Genomic DNA, 13,877 nt, shown 5'->3' on the forward strand with positions numbered 1-13,877 from the left:
ACTATATCAGGTAACCAGTGGCCAAATCTACACCACAAGATGCTTACATCTGGATCACAAAGACTTTTTGACATAGCAATAAAACACAATATCGGTCTTTATTATAAGAAAAAATTATTAGTTAGGGTTTGTTGTTTAAGACCTGAACCTCACACTTCAGTTGGGGAGAGGGTTGACTTAGTAGATTTCATTATTTTCATTGAATAGCAGAGGACTGTAAAGTGGACATATGAAGGAAGAGACATATAAGACTTTCAAAAATAGGTTCTCTGTTTCTGTTTTATTATTATAAGCAGAATAATCACAGAAACGGAACAACGAGACATTACAAAATTTTCTACTGTGATGTAAAGGCTTAGTTAAAATAATAATGCATGATAGGAAACATCATGAAATGAAATGAACTTAATTGATCCATTGCAAGGGAATTGTTTTTCCACTCTAGCACACAGTCATAAAATACTTACATGTTTAATGATGAAACAGCGAGCTGTGTTAAGTCATTTAGTCTACTGGAAAGAATAGTTTGAATTTAGTTCAGGTCACCATGATGTAACCTGTACTATATGATGGACTGATCTTTGGATACCGGTAATTCAAAGCTATGTTAATGATTAGACTCTGTGGTAAACCTAGCCCATCTGTTTCTGGTGTGGGTTCAACCACATGACTTATATTTCATCTTATTGACCTCATCAGACCATAATAAACTGGCAGCACTTTGAACCAGTGTTTCCCTACTTTTGTAGCTGCTCTTTTAAAGTGCATTGATCAGCGGTATCACAGAGCCTACACTGAACTAGCTCTCTTCATGGAATGCTATCCCCTGAATCCTCCTAATATTTCATTTTTTGCATTAAATCTTACATGAAATTACAATTTTTCAGACATCATACGCAAAGTAACGCTCATTACACTCTGAACAAGTCTCTAGAAGCAATACTATATTTTTATATTTATTTTGCTCTCATTTGTCATAATTTGTCAAAAACAGTAATGTCGTTTTAGCAAAAACACCTCTTCAGCATGGACAATCTGTCCACAAACAGGCTTCAAGATGATCGCTCAGGTGCGCTTCGGACTGAGCAGAACAACCAACAAGCCACTACAGTATTTTGCGCACTATAAGGCTAAAATCTTTTAATTTTCTCAAAAACCAACAATGCACCTTATAATCCAGTGTGCCTTATATATGGAAAAAGATTTGAAATAGCCCATTCATTGAAGGTGCGCCTTATAGTCCAGGAGATACTGTGATCTGTGTGTTCATTGCTATTCTCTTGCAGGTCCTGCTTTAAAACAAGTAGCAGAAGCTGGACCCAATGTTCCCAGTCTTGTGATTTCTATAGCCTATGACTTAGCAACATACACAGCCCACGCACACATTTTAGTGTCTGACTCACTTGTGCAACTGAGGATTGTGCTGTGTCATTGTTGTGACTCAGCATTCAGCCGCCCCTCCTTTACTTAGTGTTCTGTTTTTCACTGCTGTTGAGAAGGAGGAGTCTTGTGACAGGAAATGTCTGGAAGTTCACCGTAGTGCGCTGCTGGCTGGAACTGGTTTTTTACTTTAAAAAGTAATAAAAGAAATAACCTGCTGGACAAACTGTACTGAGAACTCTCACAACATACACTGTTCACACTCCACCATTTTAAAAATGACTGCAGCAGGTAAACCAGGAATATCCAAGAACTGTAGGCCTTTGTCCACAAGGAATGGACTAAGATTCCTCAGGAATGCTGCCAGAAGCCGGTGTCTGGATGGGCATAAGAACTAGAGACACTTGCTTTTTAAGGGCTGAATCATTTAGAGACTACAATAGTCAGGAAAACAACCTTTTGCATTGAATGTTGTGAAATACTCACCTGTTGCACTGAGATATTCGTCCTGTTCTGGTTTGAGTTGGTTTTGTTGTATCTATAAGGGAGCTGAATAACTTTGTCTCATACAGCGAGTGCAGAATTTTTAGGCAAGTTGTATTTTTGAAGATTAATTTTACTATTGAACATCAACCATGTTCTTAATGGACCCAAAATACTCATTAATACTGGAGCTTTTTTAGTTTTAGCCATTTTAGGGGGATATCTGTGTGTGCAGGTGACTTGACAGGCTTTAAAAAGTCAAAAATAGCGAGATATCTTGCAGACGGATGCAGCACTCTTAAAATTGCCAAGCTTCTGAACCGTGATCATCGAACAATCAAGCGTTTCATTAAATATAGTCAACAGGGTCGCAAGAAGTGTGTGGAAAACCAAGGCACAAAATAGCTGCCCATAAACTGAGAAAAATGTGCAGCTGCCATGATGCCACTTGCCACCAGTTTTTCCATATTTAAGAGCTGCAACATCACTGGAGTGTCCAAAAGCACAAGGTGTGTAATACTCAGAGACATGGCCGAGGTAAGAAAGGCTGAAGAACGACCACCACTGAACAAGACACACAAGCTGAAATGTCAAGACTGTGGGCCAAGAAATATTCAAGACTGATTTTTCTAAGGTTTTATGGACTGATGAAATGAGAGTGAGTCTTGATGGGTGAGATGGATGGGCCTGTGGCTGGATCAGTAAAGGGCAGAGAGCTCCAGTCCGACCCAGACACCAGCAAGGTGGAGGTGGGGTACTGGTATGGGCTGGTATTATCACAGATGAGCTTGTGGGACCATTTCGGGTTGAGGATGGAGTCAAGCTCAACTCCCAGTCCTACTGCCAGTTTCTGGGAGACACCTTCTTCAGGTGGTACAGGAAGAAGTCCGCATCCTTCAAGAAAAACATGATTTTCATGCAGCACAATACTCCATCACACGCATCCAAGTACTCCACAGTGTGGCTGGCAAGACAGGGTCTAAAAGAAGAAAAACTAAGGACATTGCCTCCTTGTTCACCTGATCTTAACCCCATAGAGAACCTGTGGTCCCTCATCAAATGTGAGATTTACAAGGAGTGAAAACAGTACACCTCTCTGAACAGTGTCTGGGAGGCTGTGGTTGCTGCTGCACACAAGGTTGATCATGAACAGATCATGACTATGATCCACCTTCTTGAGCTGAGGGCATGCCAAGAGCATCTTGTTCAGGTCCAGTCAGTGTTACAATATTTACATTCTGAGGTCAAGATAGTATAATGCTCATGTTAGCATGCTAACATTTGCTGATTAGCTGTTGCTGATAGCAATTTCATTAGTTATGGAGGAAGCTTGATGTCAGATCATTAATGGTGAAATGGTAGTTTTCCTGATATTTTAATGTGGGTCAAAAACACGACTGAGTAAATCTTTTTAGTTATGGTTTGTAGACTCAGTCTGATTCTCTAGCAACAGGAATGAATGTTTGTACTTAGTACAGAACTGAAATTAGCAGAATGTTGTACAGTAAAGATATACAGTACAGTATGTTGGCACACTTCAATAAAGATGACATCTTTTCTCAGTTATGGAAAGGACTAAAAGACAAATGACAATTCAAGTGTTAGACTGATGAAACTGATACATTTGCAGTAAAAAAAAAAAAAGTATTTGAAGTTCTGTGCTTCTACAATCTGACATTTTGTCACTTTGTGAATTCATGTCTGATCCAAGACTCCCTGGGTTAAACAACGAGGCAAAATATCAGCCACAAAGCTGGCAGGGGTCCTCTTGGAGTAGAAGGTAGAATGTATCTGTAATTAGATTCGTTCACCTAATAACTGATAAAACCCTTTTACATAATATTGAAATCAGCTGTAGAAAACTTGTAAAGCAGCGGTAACTACCGCTGGTAGAAACAGGAAGTTGCTCCATAGTATTTTCACTGTTTCATTAACCTCTTCATAGTTCATTTTGACACTTCATGTCTATCCCACTGGTTAGTTAAACTCTACATCCTCTGTCTATTCATGCTGTGGGAATCCACACACTCTTCCACTGGACTGCTTTTCTCCACATCTCTTCCATGAGTGAAGATCGACTCCGAGTCCAGTTTGTTCCTCCATCCTTGGCCTCCTCGTGGTGTTGGCGGGACAGGCAGAGGGTTTTCAGGGGGTTGGTACAGGTGTACTGGAGGTACTGACAGCCCTGTGGCAGAACACAAGACTGTGTGCTTTCACCAGAAATGAACATGTCAACACTAACGTAGGTGTTTAGTCCTCACCTCGACGCTGCCCCAATACCAGATGGCCTTGATGACACTGTGGTTTGCCAACGCAACCGTCAACTGGTCTCTACTGCCAGTTACAATATTCACCAAGCCTGGTGGGAGGTCTGACGACTGGAGCACCTGATAGGGAGGAAGAGGAGGGCTGAAAAGACACTGTGTTTCATGCAACAACTGCACAACCTGTCATTTTTTTTTCATTTCAGTCATTGCTGCTTAAATGTATTTTTTTCAACCTCCATTCAGATGACACTCAGCTGCATTCATCTGTTTGCCTCAAACGTTATGACTAAAAGAAGGATCTGAGCTGTATCAACAGGATTCCATCTAAATTTAACCATTTAAAAAAAATAAAATGAAGAGTTCAACAGTAAATGTGACTGAAGGGTTTTTTCCCAGTCCACTACCGATTTGCAATTTGTTTTATCAGGATTAAATTAAGGTTTTTCTCTTTTGGACTTTTTCTTTATTGATACACAAGTTGTATAACTCAAAAAATCTTATTAATGTAATGAGTACTACAATGGATAGAGAACTACTTCCATAAGAAATCACAATATGTCACATTGGGAGGGAAGAAACACTAGACATCATGTGTGTGTGGGCTACCACAGGAGTAAGTCATGGGTCCAAAATTGTTTATACCTTACATAAATCAGTTATGTGAGGTTTCAAATGCCCTAAAATGATACTTTTCGCTGATGATACAACTATTTTATGCAAAGAAAATGATATACATAAATTAGCCCAGACAGTTAATGAGGAACTGTCCAAGCTGCAAATATGGTTTGACACAAAGAAATTATTGCTGAATCTAACAAAAACTATTTACATGTTATTTGGGAAAAGAAGCTGCAAACAAAGCATTTGAATGAGGTTAATATTGAAACAGGTTACTGAATACAAAATGCTAGGGGTGATCATAGATGAGATGATAAATTAGAAACCTCGTGCAAGTCAATTGCAAAAGAAATTAGCCAGAGGTGTGTCCATTCTGTGGAAAAGTCAAAAACTATTAAATCAAATGGTGCTTTATATAATTTATTGTTCACTAGTTCTGTCCAATCCCAATCCACACCTCAGTACTGGGTACTGAGGTATCCACAGTGCTCATTATAGAGCTCATACGAATCGATTATTTATTAAATCTAAACTACTGAAAGTATATGACATCATACACTGTAGGACAATTCAACTCATTTATAAAGCAGCCATGGATGGACAGTTTAAAACAGCAATGTGCCACAATTAATTAAATGCTAAATTTGCTAAATCTGTTGTAATAACATGTCTGGAAAGAAAAACAAACTGAATAAATCAATCAATAAATGTTCAGATTTTTTTTTTCGCAAACAGACTGGAAAAGATTGAACGTGTGAAAAATCTACTAATAGTTTATTGTTTTCACAATGTCGTCGTTTCAATTTGTGATAGAAGGTGGTTCAAACCCAAGGAGTATTTAAGGTAATACCACAAATTTAACATCAGCAGAAATACCTGAATGAATGTCAAGACTGGGAGGGGATGTCTCTGACTGGGGACCATGATGATGGCGTTGCCAGTGGCGATGGCCGCACCAAGAAGTGTTACCATAGACAGGAGGGGATTCTTGTCAGGGAGGACCACTCCCACCACTCCCAGGGCTTCAGGGATGGAGAAACCAGAGCCAGACTGTGGCATCGGCTGAAAGGGGGAGACAGAAGAAGAGTAAATGTCGATCAGATCAGATAATGATACCAAGTCTCTGATAAATCAATCTTCAGCGATGTTTTCATAGGAACTAAAGACATTATTTTTAAAATCCCCACCACACTTCCTCCTTGGATTTTGTCACAGTAAGCTGCCCAATCACTGAGCCTGTTGATGCTGAGCTCCACCTCCTCCTCAGCCTCTTCCAATGAAACTCCGGTCTGAGCGCTGATTGACAAGGCAATGTCCTGCCTCTTTGCCTCCAGGCCTTTGGCCAGAGAATAGAGCGACTGACCCCGTGCAGACAGGCCCTTCTTCATCCAGCTGGAGAGAAAGATGTGACCAGACATGATGAATAAATGCTGTTAACAGCTTCTGTTATCTGTGCTTCGCTGTCAGGATAAATGTAATTATTTTATGAGAAGAAAAAGCATAATTCTGAATGCCCTGCAATATAATCATAAAACCATTTCTCTTTTCATGGTTATATGTAGTGATAAGAAAATGTAGATCTTTATTGGATTTTAAAATCCAATAAAGATATGAAAAAAAACAAACCAGGCCATTGATCTCATGTGTAATCTACTTTGTTGATATGTTCCCTATGATTTTGTCGGTGCGTAACATTGGACTTTGAATGGTGATAAACACACAACCCAATGGATTTCAAAGTGCAAAACTTTTTTTTTAAAGCCAACATTGACTTCTATACAATACTATTAAAAAACACACAAAAGTAAAAAACTTCCATTTCTACTACGTTGCACATCTAACGCAATCGACTGAGAATCACAAGACACTTCTCCCAGCTTTTTAGACCAATGTCCATCATCTATCTTTATAACTTTATTATCAATTTGAAGATGGTTTCTGTAAATCAGTAAGCTAGATAGTTATCACACCCTAACCCTTTTTAAAATTTAGATTACGAATTATTATTTTGTTCCATGGAAAGATAATTCTTTTATTCTGGTCATTTTCTCCATATCATATATCAAGGATAATCTCCTCTTGACTCAGCAAATGAATGAAGGATAGTCATCTTAAGATGACTTGCTAGAAAAAAATATTTTTTATACTGTTCTTCGCTGTTTTACATTAAATCCTCATCAAGACTCACTCAGTGGTCTGTGTGTGTGTGTGTGTGTGTGTGTGTGCGTGCACCAGGGTTCTAAGTTTCGACTGTGAAAACACAACATTTTTTTTCCTGTTATTTGCACTGCTGTTTGCACTTCTGTTGTAAACATTGTGTGTAATGTGAGTGAAGGTGACACAGCTCACCCAGGTTGGACTTTGATCGCAGCCTCTACTGCGTTACGGATGTCTTTCCGGCCTCCATCTGGACAATAGGCAAGCACACCATCGCCCCCTGGGGGCCGCACAGCCACGCTGCCTCCAGACACTGATTTACATGCCTTCCCTCCGACAAACTGCAGGTAGGACTTAGGAGCGCTGAGAGAACGGAAGACAGGTCAAAGTGATGAACTGGAGAAACATGTCTGCTCAAACGTCAGATGTAAAGACTGACAATATATTATGTGCAGCTAAAATCCTTTATAATCCTTTATAATCCCACCTGGCATGGCCTGAATCAACAGGAATGACAGCCGGGGAAGCTGCCGCTCCAAACTTTGAGTAGTCCATAGAGACTGGAGAGGAGCGAGGTAGAGGAGGAGAGGAGGAAGAAGAAGAGCACAGAAACTGGTACAGACCCTGTGACATGACAGAGAGGTGATCGTCACACTGTTGGCATGTTTGTAGCCCCAAAACTGATCAATCACACACACAATATTAGTCAATAGATAATGATCTCCATTCATTTCCTATTATTATTAAAAGGAGCAAATTACTTTACGTCTGATCTTACCTGTTACTGAACTTCTATGAATATTTGTGTATAGTGTACATATTCCAGGATATTTAAAATGTGTGACTCTAAGTACGAACGGTGAATGACGCAATGAAACATGGGAGGCTTTCATGTCCTTCCTTTCTAACACTGAAAGCTAAACAGCTAGTTGGCTACGGCAAAAAACAGAGCAAACTACTACATAAACTGTACCAACTGGTACATTTTAAAATAATTGGGTATTTATTACTTTGCACATTGAACTGTAACAGTTTCTAAAGGACTACCCGTCAACAAGTCGACGTGTCCAAAGTTAACCAGCCCATATGTAGAAACAGCGTACCTCCTGTCCTCCGTCGGTGCAGGTGCCGCTGTCTTTGTGACCGGAGACGGGCATAGAGGGGTCCCACACAGAGTGGGAATTCACCCACACCGAGCCAACGGACAGGCTGAGGAGTTAGGAAAACGGGGATATCAGGAGAGAATGAAGACGAAGGTTGGCTGCCGTGTTTGCAAATATCCATGCAAAAATGTTGGAACATTTTGACTGTTGAAGCACACACTCTAGAAAAACACTATTTACATTCCTCAAGCAGTTTTAGATTTCCCTCAAAAACACTGACAGAATAACTACCTTTCAAAAAAAATCTAATTTGCACAAAAACAGCCCATAATAAACTTCAAACTTCAAAAACAAATTCAAAATATTCAAAAGAACAGCTACTTATTATGGTTTATAGAACTATTAAGTTGAGTGCAGACAAGAAATGCTTCAGACAAGGGCTGACAGCAGATGGGCAGAAATTAAGAAGCAAAGGCAAAAACAAAAAGAATAAGGAGTTGAAGTTGATGAAGAAGAGAACGGTGAGGATGAAGAGAAGAAGGCGTGTTTCTGTGTGCGAGTGTGACAGACCTCTTCGCCGTCTCCAGAGCCAGGGTGAGGTCTTCGGTCCAAATGGAGGCTGCCTGGCCATGAGGACTGTGGTTTCCTGTGGAGATCAGACGTTCACTGAGGCTCAGTGGAATTTAGTATTAAAAGAACAAAACCTTCCGTGAGAAGCAGCTCTGAACTACAGCGTAGTGTTCATTACAGCCCATAATTGGTCATCAATTAACGTGGATTAAACCTAAGAACTCACATCCTGAGCTTTGAAGAACTGAAAACATCCGTATGAAAATCAACCACAGAACTTCAGTCTAACGCTTACGTCCGCAGACGCCTCCTTACCCAGAGTCACCGCCTCGGTGTTGCTTCTAAAGGTCAAGAGAGGCAGCAGAGGTCCAGGAGACGGGCTGACCACAAACGGAGAGGAGGGGGCCGCGCCGCAGACCACCGTCGGAGGGTACTGAGCGCCTGGAGGCGGGGCAGCGCAGGATTGCACCAGCTGGAAGAAAATACATGAAAAATAATAACCAATCAACCTGAAGCGCATGTTTTTGGAGGCTGGAAGAAGCCACTCATTCACTGTACAGTGTTTTCCGCGCTATAAGGTGCACCTTCAACGAATGACCTATTTTTTTTTAAAAATTCATACGTAAAGTACACTGGATTACAAATCTTCAATGAATGGTCTATTTTAAAACTTTTTTTCATATATAAGGCACATTGGATTATAAGAAATTGAGAAAATTAAAGGCTTTTAGGTGCGCCTTCAAGTACTGTACGGAAAATACTGTACAGTGGTACCTCTACTTATGTCTCTACTTACGAAATTTTCTACTTAGGAATTTCTCAGGAGGAAAAAATTGCCTCTACTTACGAAAGAAATTTCGACTTACGTAATGTAAAAACACAGTATCGGCTGATACTTGAATAAAAACACAGTATCGGCTGATACTTGAATCTCCCACAGGTTCCTGAACACAACATTCTCATAGCTGCTCTGCCATTGGCTATTACCTATTGTATCTTCCTGGCATCCCATTGGCTAAGAGGGATGTCACTCCAGCTCTGTGTCGAGCTAGAACAGTACTTATGGAGTGTGTCGGCATTCGGCACTCGACCCGTGAGGTAGTCTGATAGTTTTGAACAAATATAATAACGTTTTGAGTACGTATTCGCTATGGACCCCAAGAAAGTGACGGAGAAAAGAGGAAAAGAAAGACGAAGAAAAGAGTTTTTTTGTCCGTACAAACAAAACAAGAGATCATAGAAAAGCATGAAAAAGGGATGCGTTTGGTTGATCTCTCCAAAGAATATGGCCGTAATGCATCTACAATCGCCACGTTATTAAAACAAAAGGAAGTTTAAGCAGTTTAAGGCATTGCGTGGGTGGTTGGAGGAGTTCAGAAGGAGGACTGGAATTCACTCTGTTGTTTGGCATCGTGAGATAGGAGCGCATGAACCAAAGAGGGCAAAAAGCAATGAGGACAGCTGTTAAAAGGTAAATGACTGTCATTATTATTCTTTACTCTATTTTGTTTTTACGTTATGCACAGCTCTCATTTATTGTGTAATAATCTAATCATAACATGTATTTGTTACATGTTTTGATGCATTTATATGCTTTATAAAACATTTTTGTCCGAATTTCTAGAGTAGAGGTACCGCTGTACTCATTTAGAACGCTAGACTCACCGTTGCCCCCTGCTGTTGAGCTTCCTGTACTGCAGCGTCAACCAGGAGCCGCTCCTCCTCGCTGTCCAGCGTCACACACTTCATCCCCGTCACACGGAGCCGGAGACGGGCCACGACCCTGTCCAGCACGCTCTCCTGCACACACAGCACCCAGTGAACCTGAGGGGAGAGGGTTAAAACGGTTATAAAGAAGCAGTGCTCTGACTGGACAGGATGAGACACACTCCACGCGCACGGACTTTTAAATAATCAAACAGTCATTAAAGTACAAAAAGAATTGATTAGCATAAACAATCACCATTTTGATAATCAAGAGTTTATCATTGTTTCTATAGGGCGTATTTTACTTGATACGGAATCCCAAATCCACTTTATCATTGTTTGTGTAAATCACCTCTTTCTTCTTTTTGAAGGCGGCCTCTATCACTCCATCCACCGCGCTGTCAATGTCAGCTGACTCAAAGACGATGAAGGGACAGTTGGCTCCGATGCAGGGGGAGACAGAAACAGGGACGCCCATCCCTGCCGTGGCTTTACACAGCATCACCGCATCCTGACGGAGGAGGAGCGTCAGAATGCGTTCAGATCAAACGTTCTCAGAGGTACGCCGAGGAATCAAACACTACTTTATTCACACACCTGCTTGTTTCCGCTGTAGGTGAGGTAGCTGACGCTAGGGCTCTGAGCCACTTTAACACCAAGTGAAAAGTCACCTCCGTTTAAAATATTCAGAGCCCCAGCAGGAAGTCCTGCTTCCATAAAGAGTTGGGCCAGCAGGAGGGCTGGAGGGGCGTTTCTCCGACCTGGGACGACGATGACAGAGTTCCCTAAAAAAAAAAATTCAATTATAAAACCAACGACATTTTTTAAACAATAGAAAAATGAAGAAGTTTCAACAACAATCAACCAATATTGGTTGATGAGGAAGCTTGTTCACATGAAGGCACTAAAAGCCAATTTCAAATTAAGGGCTTTAAATAAAGCAGCAGTAATTTTCCCCAACTTTCTTTGAAGAAAATTTAGATCATGAACTCAGTATAAAATTAAAAGTGAAAACGAAGAAGGAGGAGGAGGAGGAGGAGGAGGAGGAAGAGGAGGTTACCCATAGCCAGTGCTGGCAGGACTTTGAGCAGAAGGGAATAGAGAGAACAATCATCAGAGACGACGACGGCAACCACACCTGGAAAAAAACAACAACAACAAAAATTTAAAAACCCAAATGAAACCAAAATGCTTGTCATGCACCACCTGATGGCCTCACCGAGAGGTGTCCAGTTGGGGATGAGATCGTCTCTGAGCTGAGCCCAGCTGCTGTAGTACTGCAGGAGTCTGACCAGGGTGGAGGAGGAGCAGGAGGCGCCAAACAGCTCACACAGCTGTGACACACACTGCCCATGCTGCCCGAGGACTCCCACCAGCCTGCGAGTGGAAAACGCAGACGTCAGACGTCGTCTCAGTCAGTTCTTAAGTACCACAGTCAGGTCGGATGTACCTGAGCAGCACTCGGGCCCTCTGGTGGCAGCTCAGGCCGCTCCACAGCCTGAAGCCGCTGACAGCGGAGGAGGCACACTGGGAAACGTCCTCGTCCACAGCGCAGACGGTTCTGCACGCATCACCACCTGGAACCAGAGGAGCCACAACGTCCATGGAGCTTGTAAAGGAGTCGTCTTTGCTTCCATAGTACAAAGATTCATGAACATCATCCCTGAATGTTTTTCCATTATCTTCTTGAAACCCTTAACTAATCAACAAACCAAATCAAAGCAATGTCAGACTTTTGATGTATTTAGACTGTTTAATCTTGAACAATGACAATTAGAAAAAGACAGACCCTGAGGGCTTTAGTAACATGTGTGTAAAAAAACTCAATGATTGATACTATTGACAGTTCAATCAATCAGTGAACCAGAATTTTTCTTGGATTAATCAATCAAATATGTAAATAGTCTGAGGATGAAGAAACCAACAGGGAGATGTGATTTCTTATCCATGTTCCACCTGCCTGAAAGAAGAAAGCGCTTGTTGTAAACTGTCTGCTAAACATTTGTCTGCTCTCACCGGTAGAATCAGCCACAGAGAGGCTCTTTCTGTCTGCCGGACAGACAAACTTTCCATCGATGAACAGACCCAGGGAACGAGAATGGTGATCCAACCAGGCCTGATGGAGGAGTAGAGGAGGCAGTCAACACGGAAACAACCTGAGAGCATCTCTTGAGTCGGACAACATGTGCCAGAACCAGAGCCAAGCTCCCACCTGATTGGCCAGGAGGACGCCACCTCTACCGGACGGCGACTGATAAAAATATTGAGTGTGTCAACGACAGAACAGACCTGACTTTCTCTCTGCATCATCAACCTCATCCTCATCAGGCAGCACGGACCAAACTAAAGCTGCTCTGACATCATCAACGTGTGACGATATGTTTTTCGTTGCCTACTTTTAATTCACACTATCTGCAGGGATGAGGCCGACTGCACACCAGTTCTGTGGTTGTTTTACTAAACTTTTACATAACTAAACTATGACTGGATTTAGAGGCCATAATGACATATCTGAACACTTTTCTGGGCCTTATAATATTAATCAGAAATTTCTTGACCAGCTTTTACTTTGAGCAACTCTTCTTATCTAGAATTCAGGGTTAAATGCTCTGATTTAACTTTCAGAAGTTTCATATATTTAGAGAGAAGCTGATTTGTTTGCTTTGCAAACAAAAACTCCAATATACAGTACTTTTTTTCTCTTTTTCCCCCAGCCTGTGTGTGTCTTCACGTTGGACATTACACAACTAGTTGCTGTACAGTTCCAGTCACATGTTTGCTTTGTGGGTAAGTTAGCTAAGAGATAATGAACTTCACATGGGTCAAAGAGCCTCCGCGGGTGCCATCAAATAAGTTAGCAGCGAAACTCACTCAGGATCTACTCGTTTGCAGAAAAAAAATGGATTTATGGCGACCAGGACCGTCGAATATCCTCCCCTGTAGTGAATCAGAGTTGTTACCTGTGCGACGGCATAGGAGGAAGCAGCGGCTGGTCCGAACTCCATGCTTTGAAATATATCATACACAGTCTTGATGCTGCTGCCAGCCATAATATGTATTTGAGTCGGAAAGGAAAACAAATCGCTTCAGCGCTTTTCGTTCGTTTTCTGGTGACGATTTCTGTTTGACAACTTAAAAGCTTGACAAGCCGAGAGGTTAAATGTGAAAGGCTAGCGTGGAAGAGACTGAAACGTCAGTGACGTCAGAGTCAACGCGCCAGCTCCCCTCCCACCGCCCCCGAAATGAATTAGCGGAACTACACATCGAGAGGGTTCCGTGTCAGTTACTTCCGGTTTTGTGTTTAAAGAAAACGCACTTTTTATTGTTTCTGTACGACACATATAGCAAAGTTACCATTGCTTGAAAAGTGTGCAAACAACTTTTGAGAAAACAACCTAATTTGCCGTGTTTGTAATGCATCGATTAAATTGTTATTTTTAAAATGTGCATTTGAACTTCCAAATGGTAATGCCTCTCTGTGTTACATAACATTTATTGCATTACAGTATAAGCAGTGTTATATTACAGAAAATATCTCATTCGTTCAATGGACAAATATATCCGTAGTTTCAGGTTTATCATTGCGAGATAC

At 41.4% G+C, this 13,877-nt stretch overlaps 1 protein-coding gene across 1 annotated transcript; it reads right to left on the minus strand.

The window, feature by feature from the left end:
• Positions 1-307: 307 nt before the first annotated feature.
• aldh16a1 (aldehyde dehydrogenase 16 family, member A1) lies at positions 308-13,448 on the minus strand. Its single transcript, XM_068337931.1, has 17 exons — positions 13,246-13,448; positions 12,302-12,401; positions 11,736-11,862; positions 11,505-11,662; positions 11,346-11,423; positions 10,883-11,070; positions 10,638-10,796; positions 10,244-10,402; positions 8,894-9,050; positions 8,579-8,654; positions 8,009-8,114; positions 7,393-7,529; positions 7,098-7,268; positions 5,936-6,140; positions 5,625-5,810; positions 4,125-4,250; positions 308-4,048 (listed from the first exon to the last, which is right to left on the minus strand). Exons 1-17 carry the CDS (start codon positions 13,333-13,335, stop codon positions 3,869-3,871), a joined length of 2,403 nt encoding a protein of 800 aa, XP_068194032.1. The 5' UTR covers positions 13,336-13,448; the 3' UTR covers positions 308-3,868.
• Between the last annotated feature and the right edge of the window lie 429 nt (positions 13,449-13,877).

Source organism: Antennarius striatus, chromosome 16, assembly GCF_040054535.1.
Source record: "Antennarius striatus isolate MH-2024 chromosome 16, ASM4005453v1, whole genome shotgun sequence".
Lineage (NCBI taxonomy): Eukaryota > Metazoa > Chordata > Actinopteri > Lophiiformes > Antennariidae > Antennarius > Antennarius striatus.